The sequence below is a fragment of the Phyllopteryx taeniolatus genome, chromosome 7 (assembly GCF_024500385.1).
Source record: "Phyllopteryx taeniolatus isolate TA_2022b chromosome 7, UOR_Ptae_1.2, whole genome shotgun sequence".
NCBI classification, from domain to species: Eukaryota; Metazoa; Chordata; class Actinopteri; order Syngnathiformes; family Syngnathidae; genus Phyllopteryx; species Phyllopteryx taeniolatus.
In genome coordinates, this window is record NC_084508.1 from 20,737,454 (window position 1) to 20,761,108 (window position 23,655).

The 23,655-nt window shown below is 41.2% G+C and overlaps 1 protein-coding gene across 4 annotated transcripts in view; it reads right to left on the bottom strand.

Moving 5' to 3' along the window:
* Nucleotides 1-23,655, bottom strand: part of rnf13 (ring finger protein 13) — a 67,286-nt gene that overhangs the window by 16,795 nt on the left and 26,836 nt on the right. For all 4 annotated transcript variants that reach the window (XM_061778298.1, XM_061778297.1, XM_061778299.1 and 1 more), the window contains exons 5-7: nt 4,233-4,320; nt 2,661-2,751; nt 1,887-1,992 (exon numbers count right to left, since the gene is read on the bottom strand). In XM_061778298.1, coding sequence (XP_061634282.1) covers nt 1,887-1,992; nt 2,661-2,751; nt 4,233-4,320 — 285 coding nt within the window. The remainder of the gene's footprint in view (nt 1-1,886; nt 1,993-2,660; nt 2,752-4,232; nt 4,321-23,655) is intronic.

Genomic DNA, 23,655 nt, shown 5'->3' on the forward strand with positions numbered 1-23,655 from the left:
AGTGTGGCAAGAGGGAGGGACTATGGACTAAAAAAAAGTACAGGTACTGTATATCAATGGCGCGTAAGTATAGAAGAAACAAGTCCAAAATTGGTTTTTTTTGCTGACATGGCCAAGGGAGTGAATTATCTTCGAAAGGACCAAGAGAGACTTCTGCGCCAAGTTGAAAAGCTGTTGCTTTTAAACAAAACAAAAACACAGCTAGCGAGAAATTTGCAAGAAAGCGAGGCACAACACAGACTTGTCGTCAATAAAAGAACCTCCAAGCTGCATATTTGTAGAAACCTTTTTTTTAAAGTTGAGGGTTTTGTGATGTCCGACTGGCTGTGCGTGTCGGCAGGCAGCTGCATTTGAATGAGAACAGTTCTGCTTGTTGTTGTCGATAGAGATTTTTGATTGAACACCCCTTGTCATGTTTCATATAAAGTACTGTATAGCCTTTAATCGTGTTCAAAGTGTGCAAAGTTTACAAAATAGGCACTTGTTGAGGCTGGAACCAATTATTTACTTTTACATTATTTCTTATGGAAAAATTATGTTTAATTTACAAACCTTTCAATCTACAAACCCTGTTCAAGAACCGAATAAGTTTGTTTATTAAGGTTCCACTGTATGAGTGGCAGGCCACGCATTTTCATCTATTGTTTGTTTCTCTCTCACACTTCTGGTTGCTATCTCTCTTCTGATTGGTGGTGGTACAATCGTGGCCACTCAGTGGGGTTAGGTTGTAGCATCCCTGCTAGTATTCTGCATGTTTTGTTCAACTCTCTATCAGACTTGGTCGCATCTAGGCCTGTCACAATAACTACTACATTGACTTATTGTTCAATAGATAAAATGGACACGATTGTTTTTCCGGACTTGATAAACTGCCATTGTTGTGGTGAGCCGGTGCGCGGCTCACACAGTGAGCCGATGGTGAGTTGGATGGCTGTGTCATTAGCCACTAGTGGGCTCGTGGAACGCCAGCGGACCGGTGTTGGCTGCGTCCATTACTCCACAGCCATGCTCCAAGTACAGTGCGTAGCACACAACAGAGACACTTAGGGGAGAGTTAAATATTTATTATGTTGGCTAGCCCGCAAGCTAACAAGCTAGCAAGCTAAGGAGCTAAACAGTCCGGTCCACCACAGCGACATCATTTGAAACATCACCGCCTTGCTCCAAAATTTTGTGTGTGTTGGTCCCTAATTAACACACGCACACACACACACACACACACACACACACACACACACACACACACACACACACAGGAAAGTTAACTGTTTATTAAGCATAACCTCAGCAGCACACAACCAGTAGTTGACTACAGTGAACTTATTTGATGGACGGGTGAAGGGCTTTTCTCCAGTGCCTTCAGCAGACCAACCACAGTCTTGCAGCTCGAGGACGGGCCTTATTCTTCATGATTTTGGAGGCATAAAAAACAACAACGATATCATTTATCATGATAGTTTTTTGAAAAATGTATCGTCCTAAAAAATATCTTATCGTGACAAGCCTAGTGGCATCACATGAACGGAAGCATACTGGTGCACAATACTCTGCAGTATAGTAGCATAAATCAAACACAGACTGTTTTAGAGTCAGAACCCCAGGTTTTCTACATTCTCTTAAAGGTTAGAGTTCGATCTAGGGTTACCACACATTAAACTGGATGGGTGACATTCTCCAGTCATTATTTAATGATCCCGTAGTATCCATTTATTTCATCTCAACTGATTTTCTGACTTTATACAAGGCTTAATTCCTTTAAATTAATTCTACTTCTTGACAGTATTGGACTAAGCATTAAATAAACTGCAGTTGCTTGATTTTCTAGAGTCTGATCTACTGTATTAGATGAGGTGTGTTCCAACTTGGAATCTGGACAAGACACCTACCATGAAGACAACAATAAGGATGAGGCAGATTCCAACTATAATGAGGAATGGGATCAAGTAGTACTCTAATGGCAGGCTGAAGTCTGGCATGAGGATCACATGGCCCCTGAAATAGATACAAATTCAAAGAGTGAAGGCCTCTTTATACACCCGCGGTCACGCAGCCGACAATGCCCGCATTGCATCACGTGACCGACGAATTGGCCCACGCGGCCCCCCTGTGTAGCTTGACGCACACACGGCAAAAATTGTTGCTGCGTTTCGAACGCTGCGGAGATCATCTATTGTGATTGGTCCATTTTAGTCACATGCTGTGATGACGTACTCAGCGTGCCCCTTGGTTCTACATACCATCTACTCCGCCGCCTTCTCGATCGATTTTGCAGCATAATTAAACGTATCATCTGGTCATCTAGGTCCATTTGTTCTAGCAGACACTGTTGCACGGTCACCATTGTTGTTGCTTTGTTCCTTGTTACTGAAAGGAAAGTAAAAACAGCTACCGGAAATGGCCCAAAAAATTCGGAGGAAACTCCCCCCTGTGGTGTCCTAGCCAACGGCAGCCGTACCGACACCCCCGACTTGGAGGTGAACTGCAGTACATTTTCAAAACTGCGCGCGTGGGTTGCGCTCGATTATAAAGGCAAACTACGCGCGGGACAGCCGCAGTGACGTCAGCGCGGCCTCCGTCCCCGCGAGTATAAAGAAGCCTTGAGCGTGACAGACAACAACCGTTAATATACTCTCCGTATATTACAATTAACATCAACGTACCCTTTGTCAAACAGGTAGTCGTCTTTCAGAGAGGTGGCTGTATCTTCGCTTACAAACACAGAAGGAATATCAATCTGCTTCATCACGTCCACTGGAAACAAGAAATGGAAATTTAAAAAACAAATGAGTTGAGTCCCCTTCAACTTTATCACACTGGTTATACTGAAGTCCTATGCTAAAACAGGCATTAGTTAGGTGGTGAGTGGTGCATGGCTTCCTCCACACATTGTTTGGATTTGAAGCTCGAGTGTCACCGGTTCTGCAATTATTTCTTGATCAAGATGTCAAACTTAAGTTATTTACATGCATTCCTGAACAGAAACAATACTGTTCAGTGGTTGAATATTATTCTTGATTAATTTCTAATTTTTCAATTTCGAGCATAAAAAGGTGAATTCATTTTGAAATTCCTCATTCGTTTTGCGAAATGGTAAAGATGTCAAGAGTTAACTCAAATTGAGAGTCCATCCATCCATCCATCCATTTTCTGAGCCGCTTCTCCTCACTAGGGTCGCGGGCGTGCTGGAGCCTATCCCAGTTATCACCGGGCAGGAGGCGGGGTACACCCTGAACTGGTTGCCAGCCAATCGCAGGGCACATACAAACAAACAACCATTTGCACTCGCATTCACACCTACAGGCAATTTAGAGTCTCCAATTCATGCATGTTTGTTGTGATGTGGGAGGAAACCGGAGTGCCCGGAGAAAACCCACGCAGGCACGGGGAGAACATGCAAACTCCACACAGGCGGGGCCAGGGATTGAACCCCAGTCCTCAGAACTGTGAGGCTGACGCTCTAACCAGTCGGCCACCGTGCCGCCAAAATTGAGAGTCCACATTAAAGCAATTCATCATGCTGGATGGTCACTTGAAAATGTGTAAAGAACTGAATATTGTCCAAAAATAAGCTCAATCTAAACTGTAAATTTATTTTGAATGATATTGAATCAATTAGAAATAAAATATAAATTGAAGAGTTATGATCGCGGGCTCATGTTGAATTATCAAATGTTGGAAATTTTTTAACATGAACCGAATAAAACGGCCTTGAATGCGGCGGTGGCAGCAAGCAAAGTGAAGAGCATATAAAGGAAGTGATGATCTGTAATTAACCGTGTAATTATTGGCCTCTGCACAGCAGACCAGCCGCTATACATGAATTTCCAGCAATTGCAGGAGCTTCACTTTCAGAAACTACCAGGAGCTGTCAGGCAGGAGTGAATGAAGGGATGATTAAATGTGGCATGACTCTACTTAGGTACAAGAAGAAACATGCCCGGCAGGTATGCAAAAGAGGGTGTGCCGTATTTGAGCAAAAAAAAAAAACACTTCCACAATGATTCATGACTCAACTGCGCACCTTCAAGTGAGGACAGGGGACAGATACTATCACGGTGACTAAAGTGGGCTGTGCTCAGCTGCTGCGGGGCATTACAACATTCCAGGAAACATCTTGGGACTTGAGAGGGATTCCTCAATTCAACTATCCTAGGGCTTGGTAAGCAAGCAGATGTGGAGGATGATGCATGCTTATGTACGGAGCAAGGAGAAGGGAGTGCAAGTGCACTTACGATCATTGGAGCCCATGCTGATCAAGTTTTCAGAGTCCACATTATGAACAATGGCTGCCTTGTACCCAGCTTTCTGTGCATTGAGGACCTGGGAGAAGACATTTGCATTCTGGTTAGCAGAGAGATTTATCTACAGTGCATCTGGAAAATACTGACAGTGCTTTATTTCTTACACATTTTGTTGTTACAGCCTTGATTTAGATCTAAACCCTTTCCCCATCTCAAAATTCTAAACACAACACCCCAGAATTACAGCATGAAAATCGCTTGAGATCTTTGCATATGTACTAAAAATACATTTACAAAAAAAAAAGAAATAAAATGTACACGAGTATTCACAGCCCTTGCCAGGAACCTTAAAATTGAGCTCAGGTGCATCCTATTTCCACTGATAATGCTTGAGATGTTCCTCTAGCTTAATTGGAGTGCATCTATGGTAAGTTCAGTTAATTGGGCATGAAATGCACACACCTGTCTATATTCAGTTCCACAGTTGACAGTGCACATCAGCACACAAACCAAGCTAGAAGGCAAAAGAATTGTCTGGAGACCTCTGAGACATGATTGTCTCAAGGCAAAGATCTGGGAAAGGCTTCAGAAAGCTTTCTGCTGCTTTGAAGTTCCCAATGAGCATAATAGCCATCATAATTCATAAATAGAAGAAGTTCAAAACTACGAGAGCTCTTCCTGGAGCTGACCGCCCATCTAAGCTGAGCAATCGGGGGACCTTTGCCAGGGAGGTGACCAAGAACCTGATAGTAACCCTGTCAGAGCTCCAGCATTCCTCCGTGGAAAGAAGAGAACCTTCCAGAAGGACCACCATCTATGCAGCAATCCACCAATCAGGTCTGGATGGTGGAGTGGCCAGACGGGAGCCATTCCTCTCATAAAAGGCACATGGCAGCCCGACTGGAGTTTGCTCAAAGGCACTAGAAGAACTCTCTGACCATGAGAGACAAAATTCTCTTGACTGACGAGACAAAGACTGAACACTTTGGCATGAGTGCCAGATGTCATGTTTGGAGGAAACCAGGCATCACTCATTACCTCGCGGAAACTATTCAAACAGTCAATCCCTACTTTCCAGATGCATTGTAAATATTCTATTGCAAAACTGGTGACGCAGGTGGCTATGTAAAACCAAACGGGCTGAAACCATCCATATGAACTGTCAAATTATAGCATTTTGCTGAGAATTAGGTAGGCTGCCATTTTACAAAAGTCCATCCATCAATCCATCTTTTGTAACGCTTACCATCACTAGGGTGGCGGGCATGCTGGTGCCTATACCATCTATCTTTGGGGGAGAGGTACACCCTGAACTGGTCGCCAGCCAATCGCAGGGCGCACATAAACAAACAACCATTCACACTCACATTCACACCTGTGGGCAATTTAGAGTCTTCAATTAACCTACCATGCATGTTTTTGGGATGTGGGAGGAAACCGGAATACCCGGGGGAAACCCACGCAGGCACGCGGAGAACATGATGCAAACTCCACACAGGCGACCCGAGAACCCCAGAACTGTGAGGCAGATGTGCTAACCAGTCGTTCACCGTGCCGCCAGGTGTAAAAAGTCATGAAAGACTATAGTGATGCAGGCAGCCCATTCCCCAAGAGTCTGTACAAGAAACAACATGTTTGGTTCACACACACCCAAGACCCAGGGCACTCTCTTCGGCACAGTAAACAGTCAACCTGCCCTTACATGTCCCTACTTCACTTGTCCCCTCTCGAAGCCCAGGAGACATTCATTGAAGAAAAGCCATGGATGCTCTTTTGGACCGCACGGAAAAACAGGACTTTGACATGCAGTAAAGCTTAAGCTTCTTATATTAGCTTTTATTTCCCCAGTTACAAATGCATTGGAAAACTACACGTTATATTCCCCCCCCCACCACACGCATACACACACACACAGCGGCTGAAATTAGCATTGAACACGTCACCATTTTTCTCACTAAATATACTTCCAAAGGTGCTATTGACCTGAAAATTTCACCAGATGTTGGGAACAATCCAGGTAATCCACACATACAAAGTAGAACAAATACCGTAATTTCTCATGTATAATGCGCACCCCCAAAGTTGACCTCAAAATTCTGGTAAATCCTTCAACCAATATATAATGCATTTTTACAATGCATGATTTTGCTTCTACCGATATGATCATAACGAAGTATTATCTCTATTTTGTCAGTTTTTTTAAAGAATTGAAGCTTTATAGGTGGACTTCTTTCCCATTCTTGCTTGATGTACAGCTTCAGCTGTTCAACAGTCAGGGGTCTCCGTTGTCGTATTTTACGCTTCATAATGCGCCACACATTTTGAATGGGAGACAGGTCTGGACTTCAGGCAGGCCAGTCTTGTACCCGCACTCTTTTAGTACAAAGCCACGCTGTTGAAACAAGTGCAGAATGTGGTTTGGCATTGTTTTGCTAAAATAAGCAGGGGCGTCCATGAGAAAGACGTTGCTTGGATGGCAGCATATGTTTCTCCAAAACCTGTATGTACCTTTCAGCATTAATGGGGCCTTCACAGATGTGTACGTTACCCATGCCATTGGCACTAACACAGCCCCATACCATCACAGATGCTGGCTTTTGAACTTTGCGTCCATAACAGTCTGGATGGTTCTTTACCTCTTTGGCCTGGAGGACACGACGTACACAATTTCCAAAAACAATTTGAAATGTGGACTCATCGGACCACGGAACACTTTTCCACTTTGCATCAGTCCATCTTAGATGAGCTCGGGCCCAGAGAAGCCGGCAGGGTTTCTGGCTGTTGTTGATAAATAGCTTTTGCTTTGCATAGTAGAGTTTCAGGTTGCACTTACGGATGTAGCGCCAAACTGTACTGACATTGGTTTTCTGAAGTGTTCCTGAGCCCATGTGGTGATATCCTTTGCACATTGGTGTCGCTTTTTGATGCAGTGCCACCTGAGGGATGGAAGGTCACCGGCATTCAATGTTGGTTTTCGGCCTTGCCGCTTACATGCAGTGATTTCTACAGTGATTATGGACCGTAGATGATGAAATCCCTAAATTCCTTGCAATTGTACGTTGAGGAACATTGTCCTTAAACTGTTCGACTATTTTCTCACGCACTTGTTCACAAAGAGGTGAACCTCTCCTCATCTTTTGCTTGTGAATTCAATTCAGGGAAGCTCCTTTTATACCCAATCATGCCACCCACCTGTTCCCAATTAGCCTGTTCACCTGTGGGATGTTCCAAATCGGTGTTTGATGAACATTCCTCAACTTTCTCAGTCTTTTTTGCCACCTGTCCCAGCTTTTTGGGAACGTGTTGCAGCCATTAAATTCTAAGGTAATGATTATTTGCTAAAAACAATCAAGTTTATCAGTTTGAACATTACATATCTTGTCTTTGTAGTGTATTCAATTAAATATAGGTTGAACATGATTTGCAAATAATTGCATTGTTTTTATTTATGTTTAACACAATGTCCCAACTTCATTGGAATTCGGGTTGTACATGGTTGTTATCAGACAGCAATGTCATGAAAGTCATCTTGTTTTTTTATGGACTAGGTTGATTTCTACTGACTGGAGCCTTCAAACTCTGCCTTTGCTCAGACCATTTTCTTTACGCAAAATTACCATGTTGTGATACAAAGTAATCCATACAGACCTGTGACGGGCCTATGTGCGTGTGTGTCCTTGCATGTACGAAGACATGCTCGGACGCTTAGGTAGAACAGTCCTGTCTTTTGTCTGCGCCATGTCACTGCAATTGTATGAGCGTGCACGCATACGTGAAGCCCGACTGCCATACACACTAGGAAGGGAAACACGCACACTTCTAGGTGTGTGTGTGTATTTGTGTGCGTGTGCGATTTGATAAGGAGAGCTGACTAACACCCTCAGTGTTGTGTAATTCCATAGAATGTATAAAGATTAAATTAGCTTCATTGAAACACGGACAGATAATGTTCATTTGCATACCATATATTCTTCTATCATTAGATTACACAAGCGCCATTTGTGCACTCTGTCTGTGCAAGAGGAATTCAGCCTCTGCGGAGATATGGACATTTGATACATTCTTGAGACTGAAGGGGTGAGGCTCAGAAAGGAGAGCAGAAGTGAGAGACCAAGAAAATGAGAAGTGGAAGTTCACAGAGGGAAAGAAATAGTGAATATGAGACTAGAAAAATTCATGCAATTCTGCATTGCTGCTTTTCCACTTGCAGACTAGCATATTTCATTAGTGTCAAGTTAGCACAACAAAATGTTTGCAGGAACCCTCGGCTGGGTATACATTACATTATTAACACTGTCATACTACACATGAAACATACCTTACAAGGTTTGATTGAATAACCAGTTTCCCTAGTAGTTTTTCACTGCTATAGTAAGGCCTAGATCATTCTTCATCCATCTCCTTTGTATTAGAAACAAGCTATGACAGACAACATAACTGATTGCCTTCACTTTGGTTAAATGGAGACAACCTTGGATTAAGAACGTGAATGTTTTGATGAGACGATTGACAGTAAAAGATACATTTTCACTGAACTCAATCTGATTGATGCAGTCAGCTAAAAATGAGGTGTCTAAATTTACCATTAATGTATGAATTGCACGGCTTTCAATGTAAAACCAGTCAGCCATTGACACCATTATAAGTACTTTTCCACTGGAAGTGTGCAACAAAGGGAGTCCATTTGTGCATTTGACTTTCAGCTGTTTGGAGGGCGTCACCCTGGAGGGCGTCACCCTGCGACTGTCTTTCCATTCAGGAGTTAATGTAAAAGTAAAAGTTAAAGTAAAGTTACCCAACAATGAACCGCTTATCCTCATTTGTCATGAAAATAAAATATCTTGGTATAATGGCAGAGGGATTACTTTTAGGGACTGAGGGCCCGTTTCATCAGATCGTGGTCAGATCAGGTCAGGGAACATCAGCAAGAGCATCGCTTTGCTGTGTCTATCATGTGCCTCAACTAGGGTTGGGAATCTCTGGCACGAGGCCGATTCGATACATACTCAGGTAGCGATTCGATTAAAAAAAACAAAAAAACGATATCTTTACGGGTGGAACGAGTCGATACGATTCGATTCAGTATGGGAGCGATACGATTCTCAATTAGATTCGGTGCAGAAAAAATTTGATCGTTAACATTTGCACATGTGCTAACCATAAAGAACCTTGACTTGAACCAATTCTATAAAATTACATTTGTCTAACCTTATTTTCAAATATGTACAGTATAAGACCACTTAATCATGAGCATTCTTATAAATTATATATTATTTTATTTAAATAGACCACAACAATACAACAATTAATTTTAAAGATTTTCTCTCCACAAACTCTGCACAAACAATATTTAAAGAGCCATGGGGTGTCTCGCACACCGTGCCATTCTAGCTAGGACCAACACTGCACACACGCACTGCTTTTTTTTTTTTTGCTGCTTACTGAGTGCTGACGGACTTTTAGAACTTTTACGTCGTGTTAACTAGTTTAGTTCAACTGCCGATTGTTGTCTCAGTTTCGGGTCACACCTGGCTTTGTGTCCTCTCGGTAGTTTCTTTTTAGGGTTGCACAGAGCAAGAGACCTCTCGCGCTTGTTTTATGAGATGAAAACCATAAAGCCTCAGGCAACCGATTCCTAGCCTCAAGATATCCATTCTGCAGCCCTACAACCGATGATTACTGGCAAATTTTGTATCGATGGAGTCTGCTACTGATACAGTCGTATCTCTCACCTTTACGAACGGCTAGCCGGTCGCATCAGTTCATCGTTCCCAACCCTCGCCTCAACGCCAGGGGATCCCAAAGATGGCACACGGGATCACAACACGAGAGGTCAATCTGTCCCAGCCAGGGGTTTTGTGGGTGCTCTGTAAGCAGCAACCGCCGATAAAGTGCCCTAGCAGAGAGGTATCGACAAGTCTCAAGCCCTCACATCGTGCTGGACAAATCATAACACTGAGTTTGTGAAACTTTCCTGAGTTTGTGGGATTTGAACTGGCTGAGTCGGCAGGTCAACTTTACTACTTCGCATCGACATTTAAAACTTGAGGTCAACAAATTGCTAATTACAGGTTTTTGGCATCTCGTCTTACAATTGGACAATTTACAGAGGACTTTCAATTACCCGTTGCCGGACTAAAACGCTCTCTGGAGCAGCAAATTGTCCAGCCAACAAGGCGACACGGTCTTCACACATCTGCGTGGGTACAAGAGTCGGAAAAAAGGATGGCTGTGGATAAGCAAAGCGTAGAGCCTCACGTCGTTAGCTTTGGCTAGCCATCACCAACGGAACCACGGGACTGGCGGTGAGAAATGAGGACACCGGTGCGAAACGATGTTCCATCTTTGTCACCAAAATGTTATGTATGTCCAATAATGCACAGACAATAACTGTGTGCAAATAACTCAGCAAAGAAGTTGTATGATATTACACGCACCAACATAGTTAAACTTGTGTTGCTTTACGACACTGTGGCGTAACACTTCGCAGTACGGCATAATGCCCTACTATGCTACAAGCATGTGGATATGTTTTCCTGAAAATGAGACCACAGCACGGTCAATTTTGAAATACGCAAGTCTATCCTCAAATACAGTACAATAAAAGCAAAAAGTGAACTACTAACGGTAAAACAGAGAAATTATTCAATTTTTAACAATAACTGCACAGGACTCCCAGTAATTACAACTGCAATTAGCATAATAGTTGTATTTTTAATCATTAGTTTTTTTAGTTTGTATTTTGGTCCATTGAAATATGCCTGTACGTGAAACTGGTCTGTGGCACAAAAAAGGTTGAGGACCACTGTACTGTGCTGGAAAAAATAATGGCATCGATTAATCTACTTCGACTCTACTTTCATGACATTGCATTCGAAAATTCATTAGTCGTTAAACCCCTGCTGTACGCATGCATAGAAAATCTTTCAGTTGTTCAGGTTCTTCAGGTTTACTATATGCAAAGTGGTAATTATCATTATTAACTGCCGGTAGGAACAATCACATACATTATCCAACTTATGAGTGAGAACTCATTCCACCTCAAGGCCCACCTCTTTCAGTGGTGTTTGGCCACGTGGGCCAATTCGTCGGTCATGTGATGCAATGCAGGCGTTGTCGGCTTCGCGAGCGAGGGAGTATAAAGAGGCCTTTAGGGGCTTCAAGTTCTCACATTACTTGTAGATGACCGTGGTCAGCAAACAATTTTTTACATCTGTCATGTTTTATCCTCGATCATTTTTGATTATTGCAAAACCAAAATGCATCCATATTTCTGATTTAAGCGTCGTAGGACGTTCAAATAGTTAAGTTTAGCACTCCGCTCAATGTGCCGTGATATTTCCTGCACTGCGCATGGGTATCTGGTTGCTTCATGAGGTTTGCTTCTCAGACCGGCCCACACAGTAGCACCAGAAAAAAACTACAGTTTGATACTCCCATGAGCCCCTGTGACATCACAGACAGGAAAACTTAATCATAACATCTTCATCAATAAATGTGTTAAAAAAACACACACACACGCACGCATCCCTATTAGGTCTGCTGGGCTTAAATCCAATATTTTATTTCCTAGTATTGATACAATTGATTGATAACCTTTTAAGATGATTTAAATCAAAATATTTACATCCAGAAGGATAACTAGCCAAGGACAGATCGATCCAATTGGCTTGTAAGAATATAAATCGATACATTGATATAATGAATGAATCGTTACACCCCGAGATGGTAGGTTTGTAAATTTTGTGTCTTTTTCCCCATAGGTTGGTTTCTTTTCACAAAGTTGAAAAATAATAATAAAAAATGCAGCAAACCATGGGACATCACTTTCTTCTCTAATTGGTTAAAAGAATGCAAACAGGAAGGTAGTGAGTGAAAGAGGAATAAATAAAACATAACATAGAGCAAAACTAGCCTTTGGTAAGCTAATGATGTGTTTGGCAAATAAAAAAATTTTCTATTTGTGGTTAAATTAACATTTTTGTGTTAAAAGCTGTGCCACTTTGGCGACTGGAATTGTTGATTGAACATTTGAACAACATCACAACAAACCAAAGGCTGCTGGAATAAAAACATCCTTTTATTATGTAATCAGTCAAATACAGATGCTGTACGCATGCATAGAAAATCTTTCAGTTGTTCAGGTTCTTCAGGTTTACTATATGCAAAGTGGTAATTATCATTATTAACTGCCGGTAGAAACAATCACATTCATTATCCAACTTATGAGTGAGAACTCATTCCACCTCAAGGCCCACCTCTTTCAGTGGTGTTTGGCCACGTGGGCCAATTCGTCGGTCATGTGATGCAATGCAGGCGTTGTCGGCTTCGCGAGCGAGGGAGTATAAAGAGGCCTTTAGGGGCTTCAAGTTCTCACATTACTTGTAGATGACCGTGGTCAGCAAACAATTTTTTACATCTGTCATGTTTTATCCTCGATCATTTTTGATTATTGCAAAACCAAAATGCATCCATATTTCTGATTTAAGCGTCGTAGGACGTTCAAATAGTTAAGTTTAGCACTCCGCTCAATGTGCCGTGATATTTCCTGCACTGCGCATGGGTATCTGGTTGCTTCATGAGGTTTGCTTCTCAGACCGGCCCACACAGTAGCACCAGAAAAAAACTACAGTTTGATACTCCCATGAGCCCCTGTGACATCACAGACAGGAAAACTTAATCATAACATCTTCATCAATAAATGTGTTAAAAAAACACACACACACGCACGCATCCCTATTAGGTCTGCTGGGCTTAAATCCAATATTTTATTTCCTAGTATTGATACAATTGATTGATAACCTTTTAAGATGATTTAAATCAAAATATTTACATCCAGAAGGATAACTAGCCAAGGACAGATCGATCCAATTGGCTTGTAAGAATATAAATCGATACATTGATATAATGAATGAATCGTTACACCCCGAGATGGTAGGTTTGTAAATTTTGTGTCTTTTTCCCCATAGGTTGGTTTCTTTTCACAAAGTTGAAAAATAATAATAAAAAATGCAGCAAACCATGGGACATCACTTTCTTCTCTAATTGGTTAAAAGAATGCAAACAGGAAGGTAGTGAGTGAAAGAGGAATAAATAAAACATAACATAGAGCAAAACTAGCCTTTGGTAAGCTAATGATGTGTTTGGCAAATAAATTTTTTTTCTATTTGTGGTTAAATTAACATTTTTGTGTTAAAAGCTGTGCCACTTTGGCGACTGGAATTGTTGATTGAACATTTGAACAACATCACAACAAACCAAAGGCTGCTGGAATAAAAACATCCTTTTATTATGTAATCAGTCAAATACAGATGCTGTACGCATGCATAGAAAATCTTTCAGTTGTTCAGGTTCTTCAGGTTTACTATATGCAAAGTGGTAATTATCATTATTAACTGCCGGTAGAAACAATCACATTCATTATCCAACTTATGAGTGAGAACTCATTCCACCTCAAGGCCCACCTCTTTCAGTGGTGTTTGGGTCAGGAAAGTGATCGTGCTTTTGCCTGGATTGGAGTGCTCATGCTAGTGAAACAAAGTGGCTTTTATGTGTTAAGCATGCCCAGACATGGTACAAATTGCCCAATGTGAATGTGGCATGAGTTGGCGTGATACCAACAACACTTTGGTCCCCTACAACAAGTTGGTACAAGAGGCCCTTTCACACAGACTTTCCCCAAATTTGGTGCATCGGAGATATCACAGTAGGGCCACCATGAATTCGTCTGTACCTTTGTCTGTACAACATTGCTGTCAGTGTGTATGTTCACACAGCCAACACCATTTCCCACAAACACCTAATGTAAAGGTCTACAACAGTCGCTATGTGATAGATACAACACTTGTCGAAGAGCGACAACTGCTTTCAACACAAAGGGGCGGGAGACCTGAGTGTCGCGTGTTAAAACTTCACACCCCATTGTCCAGGTCATAGGTCATATTAATGGTGGACAAAGTTTTGAAATTATTTGTCTATGTATCATTTTTTTACCCCACCAATACCTGGCCTTTGATCAGGGGTGTGTAGACATTTCCACTGAACGTTATCTGGAATGCCAAACACTGACTCAATTACCCTTCATGCTCAGCCCAGAAGTCTATTGACCTCATGAGCACAGTCACCAGGAAAATAAATGCTGCAAGCAAGGTAAATTATTCTTGCAATGCTCATAGACAGTATCTCTTCACCCACAGACAAAGCTGAGAGCAGTGTCCAAAAGTCATCTGATGCCTGGATTTTGGATCTTGAACCAAAACACACACAGTCCAAGGGTTAGCACTTGGATCCTTTTCTCAGGTACTCCATACAACAAAAAGGATTTCCATGGACTCAGAAAAATTTATTATCTTTATGACATGTAGTAAAAATAAATCCTACTAAATTATCATGTGAATATTTCAATAGAACAAAAAACAGTTTTAAGGCAATTCTGACATAATACGAAATGGCACTAATGTTATTTTTCCGTGAGTGTTAATTGCATAAGCAATTACAGTATGCAGCATGTTTGCACTTCTAGATGTGTTTAAACACAACTGGAGCCCTGCTGGTCACAGCTCACTGCAGGTCTGTGAACAGCACAACATGGACCTGCTGGTGGATTTAACCATATGGATAAAATGTGAAAGAAAAATCTATTCTTTTGACAAGTTATCAAACACACTGAGGAGTTACCAACTAAGAGAGACAACTGTATGGAATAAGAGGCAAAATATGCCTACGTGCACAGAGTAACTGCCTTTCTATTCTTCTAAAGCAACACCTGTGTAGAAATGGACCACTGATGGCATCATCGATCATTGCTACATCACCACCCTGTGTGTGTGTGTCTCAATGATAACCACAGATTCCTCCTCTCAACATCTCTTCCCTGATACAGCACTGCAGCTACATCAGGTTGCCTCTTGCCCTGCTTTGTTATTTGTTATACCATACTATCAAAATCCATCCCCTTATCCCCCTTCAGCTCACGTTCAATCAATTTATCTTCTATGCTCCTGCCGTGTGTATTATTTACATTTGGATGCAGGAAGATGCTTGGGCTGTTTTGCTCTCACAAATGGGTGCACACCTATAGTTCACTTTCTACCGTCCAAATTAGCTGGTAGTAGGGGGTGTAACGAAGCGTGGACGACTGGTTAGAGCATCTGCCTCACAGTTCTGAGGACCGGGGTTCAATCCCCGGCCCCGCCTGTGTGGAGTTTGCATGTTCTCCCCGTGCCTGCGTGGGTTTTCTCCGGGCACCCCAGTTTCCTCGCCCATCTCAAAAACATGCATGGTAGGTTAATTAACAACTCTAAATTGTCCGTAGGTGTGAATGTGAGTGCGAATGGTTGTTTGTTTGTGTGTGCCCTGTGATTGGCTGGCAACCAGTCAGGGTTGTACCCCGCCCCCTGCCCGATGACAGCTGGGATAGGCTCCAGCAGGCCCGCGACCCTAGTGAGCAGAAGCGGTTCAGAAAATGGATGGATGGATAGGGGTGTAACGATTCATTTTAACAACGATTCGATTTGTATCACGGTTCGTGGTTGCCGATTCGAATGAAGGACGATATTGGTTCATATAGAAGGATACAATCGGAAACGAGTCAGTGGATTGAAATCGATTCAGTAACTTTTTTGCCAAAAATTCAACCAGTGTGACTGTGAAATAAATACCTGGATACTGGACAGTGCAGGTGAAATTTCCTAAATTCCTTTTGTTTCTTGTAAAGGTATCATGTAAAATGAATTATGGATATACAGTAAACAAGCATTAATGGCAAATGCATTCACACTATTTGAATAAATTGCAACGAACATCTCTGCAGGTTGGATTAACAGTCGGTTTACCTGCTACTTTTGATGTTGTTTTTCAATATAAAAATTAAAAACAAATGTTAAGAATATGCACACTTACTGTAACTGAACACAAACTACATAATGCTAAAATGTTCTACTTATATTTATTACTACCCTGCAGTGGTTACGTAGCTCTGCTTAGCTAGAGATATACAACTATCTGTTGTGTTATACTGCAATTTTTTCTGAGATGGAAATGTGTACTGTCATGCTGAAAATGTGCTTGAAATGTCTCACAAATTGATGTTTGCCTTGCTAGCTTCTTGGATCCCGGTGATTGGACATCGACTAAAGGCTTTCTATTCGCACGGGCGGCTGACGTCACTGCGGCTGTCCCACGCGTACTTTGCCTTTATAGTCGAGCGCTACCCACGCACGCAGTTTTAAAATGTACTGCAGTTCCCCTCCAAGTCGGGGTGTCGCTACAACAGGTATTGGTTAGGACACCACAGGGTAGAGTTTCCTCTGCATTTTTTGGGCCATTTCCGGTAGCCATTTTTACTTTCCTTTCAGTAACAAGGAATAAAGCAACAACAATGGCGACCGGGGAACAGTGTCTGCTAGAACAAATGGACCTACATGACCAAATGATACGTTTAATTATGATGCAAAATTGATCAAGAAGGCGGCGGCGTAAATGGTATGTAGAATCAAGGGGCTCGCTGATTACGTCATCACAGCATGTGACTAAAACGGACCAATCATGAGAGATGATCTCCGCGGCGTTCTATGCGCAGCAACAATTTTTGCCGTGTGCGCGTCAACCTACGCAGAGGGGCCGTGTGGGCCAATTCGTCGGTCATGTGATGCAATGCAGGCGTTGTCGGCTTCGCGAGCGAGGGAGTATAAAGAGGCCTTTAGGGGCTTCAAGTTCTCACATTACTTGTAGATGACCGTGGTCAGCAAACAATTTTTTACATCTGTCATTTTTTATCCTCGATCATTTTTGATTATTGCAAAACCAAAATGCATCCATATTTCTGATTTAAGCATCGTAGGACGTTCAAATAGTTAAGTTTAGCACTGCGCTCAATGTGCCGTGATGTTTCCTGCACTGCGCATGGGTATCTGGTTGCTTCATGAGGTTTGCTTCTCAGACCGGCCCACACAGTAGCACCAGAAAAAAACTACAGTTTGATACTCCCATGAGCCCCTGCGACATCACAGACAGGAAAAACTTAATCATAACATCTTCATCATTAAATGTGTTAAAAAAACACACACACACACACGCATCCCTATAAGGTCTGCTGGGCTTAAATCCAATATTTTATTTCCTAGTATTGATACAATTGATTGATAACCTTTTAAGATGATTTAAATCAAAATATTTACATCCAGAAGGATAACTAGCCAAGGACAGATCGATCCAATTGGCTTGTAAGAATATAAATCGATACATTGATATAATGAATGAATCGTTACACCCCGAGATGGTAGGTTTGTAAATTTTGTGTCTTTTTCCCCATAGGTTGGTTTCTTTTCACAAAGTTGAAAAATAATAATAAAAAATGCAGCAAACCATGTGACATCACTTTCTTCTCTAATTGGTTACAAGAATGCAAACAGGAAGGTAGTGAGTGAAAGAGTAATAAATAAAACATAACAGAGCAAAACTAGCCTTTGGTAAGCTAATGATGTGTTTGGCAAATAAAAAAAAATTCTATTTGTGGTTAAATTAACATTTTTGTGTTAAAAGCTGTGCCACTTTGGCGACTGGAATTGTTGATTGAACAATTGAACAACATCACAACAAACCAAAGGCTGCTAGAATAAAAACATTATTTTATTATGTAACCAGTCAAATACAGAAGGCTTAACTCAAATATCTTTCTGTTCTTGTTTAAAATCTGTGATTAGTTTTTGCCTCATCTATAATGGTGACAAATATTTTACTCCACCCGAGTGATGACAACCCACAAGAAGCTACTACATACATGTCTTTCTTTGGGTGCCAACGACTAGCCTGGCATCCTCGTTAAAACATTTACTTTTGCAGTTCAGTGTGATAAGAGATCCTTTTGACAAATTTGGCATCTGCATGTCACAGTTTTCAAAATTGAGAAAAAATGAAGAATATAATTTTGTAACTTCTAGGTTGCTGTCATAAAAATAAATCGCAAAAAAAGCAGGTAATCATCTTTAATTTGTGTATTTTTTCTTTTTGGTTCCTTTAATTTTTTTATTATATCTTCTCATTCTTTCTTACCATCTCAATTCTGACCAACCTTTGCTCTGATGTTACTAGCCTTGCGCCATTATTCCCTCACTTGTCTTCCTCCTAACCACCCAACCCCCATTCTCCACCCTCTCCTTGGGTTTCAGAGGAATCTCACTCATGTTTGTAGCTCCAAGGTCCAGACAACTGATTAGACAAAGGGTTCAATAAACCTGCAAACTGCAGGGAGGAGTCCAGTTCACTGATAATCCTGCACAGCTGCAGAGTTATTTTATTGTGTGAAAGATGATCATTTTATTTGCGGTGTAACCACAGAGAGCTGTAATACATTTTAATGAGCCTGGCACCAACATATTCTTATCCTTTCACTTGACTGTATGGAGAGAACCAATTGGATGCATTATCATATTGGGTGTCGCAACAGCTTGCTTATCAGATCTGGTAAGACGTATCACACTCAGGGCTTTATTTGGACTCTGCAACACGCATGTGCCGATTTGGCATCACTGGCTCTAACAAAGTACATGCTGTATACATTTAATCTACAAGTATATGTAAAGGTCTTGCTTGTACAACCCCAATTTCAATGAAGTTGGGACGCTGTGTTAAACAAATAAAAACAGAATACAATGATTTGCAAATCATGTTCAACCTATATTTAATTGAATACACTACAAAGACAAGATAGTTAATGTTCAAACTGATCAACTTTTTAGTTTTTAGCAAATAATCATGAACTTGGAATTTTATGGCTGCAACACGTTCCAAAAAGCTGGGACAGGGTCATGTTTACCACTGTGTTACATCACCTTTAATCTTTATACATTCTATGGAATTACACACTTAGGGTGTTAGTCAGCTTTCCTTATCAAAACGCACACGCACAAAAATACACACACACCTAGAAGTGTGCATGTTTCCCTTCCCAGTGTGTATGGCAGTCGGGCTTCACGCATGCGTGCACGCTCATACAATTGCAGTGACATGGCGCTGACAAAAGACATGACTGTTCTACCTAAGCGTCCGAGCATGTCTTCGTACATGCATGGACACACGCACATTGGCCCGTCACAGGTCTGTATGGATTACTTTGTATCACAGCATGGTAATTTTGCGTAAAGAAAATGGTCTGAGCAAAGGCAGAGTTTGAAGGCTCCAGTCAGTAGAAATCAACCTAGTCCATAAAAAAAACAAGATGACTTTCATGACATTGCTGTCTGATAACAACCATGTACAACTCCAATTCCATTGAAGTTGGGACATTGTGTTTAACATAAATAAAAAAAGAATGCAATGATTTACAAATCATGTTCAACCTATATTTAATTGAATACAATACAAAGACAAGATATTTAATGTTCAAACTGATCAACTTTATTGTTTTTAGCAAATAATCATTACCTTAGAATTTAATGGCTGCAACACGTTCCAAAAAAGATTGAATAGGTGGCAAAAAAGACTGAGAAAGTTGAGGAATGCCCATCAAACACCTGTTTGGAACATCCTGCAGGTGAACAGGCTAATTGGGAACATGTTGGTGCCATGATTGGGTATAAAAGGAGCTTCCCTGAATTGCTCAGTCATTCACAAGCAAAGATGGGGCGAGGTTCACCTCTGTGAACAAGTGCGTGAGAAAATAGTCGAACAGTTTAAGGACAATGTTCCTCAACGTACAATTGCAAGGAATTTAAGGATTTCATCATCTACGGTCCATAATATCATCAAAAGGTTCAGAGAATCTGGAGCAATCACTGCATGTAAGCGGCAAGGCCGAAAACCAACATTGAATGCCCGTGACCTTCAATCCCTCGGCGGCACTGCATCAAAAACTGACATCAATGTGTAAAGGATATCACCACATGGGCTCAGGAACATTTCAGAACACCAATGTTAGTAAATACAGTTATATATGCTATATCCGTAAGTGCAACTTGAACCAACCCTCAGGTGGCACTGCATCAAAAAGCGACACCAATGTGCAAAGGACATTACCACATGGGCTCAGGAACATTTCAGAACACCAATGTTAGTAAATACAGTTAGGCGCTATATCCGTAAGTGCAACTTGAAATTCTACTATGCAAAGCAAAAGCCATTTATCAACAACACCCAGAAACGCCGCCGGCTTCTCTGGGCTCGAGCTCATCTAAGATGGACTGATGCAAAGTGGAAAAGTGTTTTGTGGACTGACGAGTCCACATTTAAAATTGTTTTTGGAAATTGTGGACGTTTAGTCCTCCGGGCCAAAGAGGAAAAGAACCATCCGGACTATTATGGACGCAAAGTCCAGCATCTGTGATGGTATGGGGCTGTGTTAGTGCCAATGGCATGGGTAACTTACACATCTGTGAAGGCACCATTAATGCTGAAAGGTACATACAGGTTTTGGAGAAACATATGCTGCCATCCAAGCAACGTCTTTTTCATGGACACCCCTGCTTATTTCAGCAAGACAATGCCAAAGCACATTCTGCACGTGTTACAACAGCGTGGCTTTGTAGTAAAAGAGTGCGGGTACTAGACTGGCCTGCCTGCAGTCCAGACCTGTCTCCTATTGAAAATGTGTGGCGCATTATGCAGCGTAAAATACGACAGCGGAGACCCCGGACTGTTGAACAGCTGAAGCTGTACATCAAGCAAGAATGGGAAAGAATTCCAACTTCAAAGCTTCAGCAATTGGTGTCCTCAGTTCCCAAACGCTTATTGAATGTTGTTAAAAGAAAAGGTGATGTAACAAAGTTTTTGCCTCGACTACTGTCAAGGTGCTCTTGAGCAAGGAATTGTACCTCAAACTTAGCTCAGCGGGCTCGGCAACGTTTCCGCACCTATTCACTCTGGGATCTCTCCTTACATGTCTTCATGAAATAATAATAATAAAAATAAATAATGTTATTCATAACGGACCTTGAGAAGCAAGTGTGCTTCTAAAGGTGCATTGACAGAACCAGACAGGTGAAGGACTGAGATCAGTATAGCATTCTTGAGACCATTCCACATGTGATGTTTCTCAGTTAAGTGAGAAAGTGGTAAACATGACCTTGTCCCAGCTTTTTTGGAACGCTGGGACGTTCCAACGTTGCTGCCATAAAATTCTAAGTTAATGATTATTTGCTAAAAACAATAAAGTTGATCAGTTTGAACATTAACTATCTTGTCTTTGTAGTGTATTCAATTAAATATAGGTTAAACATGTTTGCAAATCATTGTATCCTGCTTTTATTTATGTTTAACACAACGTCCCAACTTCATTGGAACTGGGGTTGTATTTACTTGAAATCTTGATCTCATGCCTCTTAAGACATTGAATAAAACAATTTATTCATCATCATCATTTAATCATTTGTTCTCCTCATGTCCTATTCAGCAGTGTATGTAGTTATGTAGGTCTTTGTCTGATGGTATGTCTTACAGTCTAGTAGAAGAAAACACATGCCGTGGAAATTGATATTTAAGGAAACAACAGTACCAGTGACTCTGTGTGTTCTCATACAAAACTCTGTGTGTGTGTGTGTGTGTGCGTGTAAACAAACCCATAGGAACAGACTGTAATGTTTATTGCCACAACGCCGCAAGACAACTCCACACCTTGGAGAATCAGCGCACACACATTCACGAGTCATACATCCAGTCAGCCATAGTCAGTCATAGTCATAAGACTGAGTGAGCGCATGCAAGAAGCTCGATCATCACATTATTAAAAGCTAGGTCTGTATGTCTGTGCTTGTTATTGTGTATAGCTCCGGGGCTGTGAGGTTAGTGCAGCAAGAACAAACTTTGCTTTCGTAACAGTAGACAGTGAGAAGAGGTTTATTTAAAAATAAATAAATAAAAAGGTGAGATGACAAATTGTAAACTTTGGTTGCTACAAGCAGTCATATGGTTTCAACTCACTTATAGATTAGACTGGATCTGAAAAGTTGCCCGTCTAGGCCACACCTTAGTCAAACAAAGCGTTTCAGAAATGTGTGATCTGCCGATAAAAAACTGAGGAGGAAGTAACATTGCCACTCCCAACGATCTGCTGAAGTACTTTTTTGCTGCCCTGCAGACACCATTTCAATAGACAGATTGTCATACTGAAACTTGCCATGGGTGGAGATCACTATATGATTTCATTTAATGAAAGCCTACATGTTTTTCAGAATAAAGAACAAAGTAGTGAGCTGTGTGCTTGATTAGTTCACTACTCTTTTGGGCGCGGTCCCTTTAAGGGTTCAAGGTAATGAGAAAGAGAAAGCGAGAGAGCGCTACACATTTAAGTGTTGTTAAAAAGTCTTTCATGGTACCGAGTGTTAATATTACAATAGTAATTTTTTCTGTCACTCCCCTTTAAAAACTTTGTTCTGTTCGACTGAATGACTGTAATTCTGAATATATATCCATCAAAATACAAATAAACCACAGTGGCAGCTTAAAATGTCCACTGTGACACAGTAAACCTGTTCCGGCATAAAAGGGATACAGCTCTTCCTTTCTGCTTGACCTGACAGTCGAACAGGACTAAAAAAAAACTAAAAAAAAAATTGTACACTTGCATCACTGAACATTGCCTATCTATTTAATACGAGTTTTATGACTGGAGATCACACTGTTATGCATATTGAGTTATGATAGACTGGAAGCTGGGCAGTGATTGAAATAATTTATTTTACTTCCTTACTATAGTTACCTAAGGCTGCACAAAAGGCCTTCACAGGCCAGGTTATTGCTGCGAGTAAAGTTGTACCTAAATCCACCATTTATTGCATCATCAAAAACTTTGAGAGAATCTCAACAAAGAGGTTTTCAACAAACTTTGGAAAATGTCACGTGATTTAGCTGTGAAATCAGGGGCACCACAAGTGCAGATTTCGGTACATGTGCATCCAAAGTGAGGAAAAGACAAAAGACTGGTCTGATGTCAGGAAGGGGAACAAGTAAGCCACTTCTCTTTGAGAAAAAGTATCAGGGACAGACTGATAGTCAACAAACGGTAGATGAATTGGACTACTGAGGACTACTGAAGCCATTGTCTCTGATGTTTTGGGGAATCTGGAAAACAGGTTTGTCCAGAGAAGAAAGGGGCTTTGGAACTAGAGTGTCAAGGTTGAGGCAAAAAAAAAATATATAATAAAATAATAATAATAAAAATACAATAGTAACTAGTTTTTGCCTCGACTACTGTCAAGGTGCTCTTGAGCAAGGAATTGTACCTCAAACTTAGCTCAGTGGGCTCGGCAACGTTTCCGCACCTATTCACTCTGGGATCTCTCCTTACATGTCTTCATGAAATAATAATAATAAAAATAAATAATGTTATTCATAACGGACCTTGAGAAGCAAGTGTGCTTCTAAAGGTGCATTGACAGAACCAGACAGGTGAAGGACTGAGATCAGTATAGCATTCTTGAGA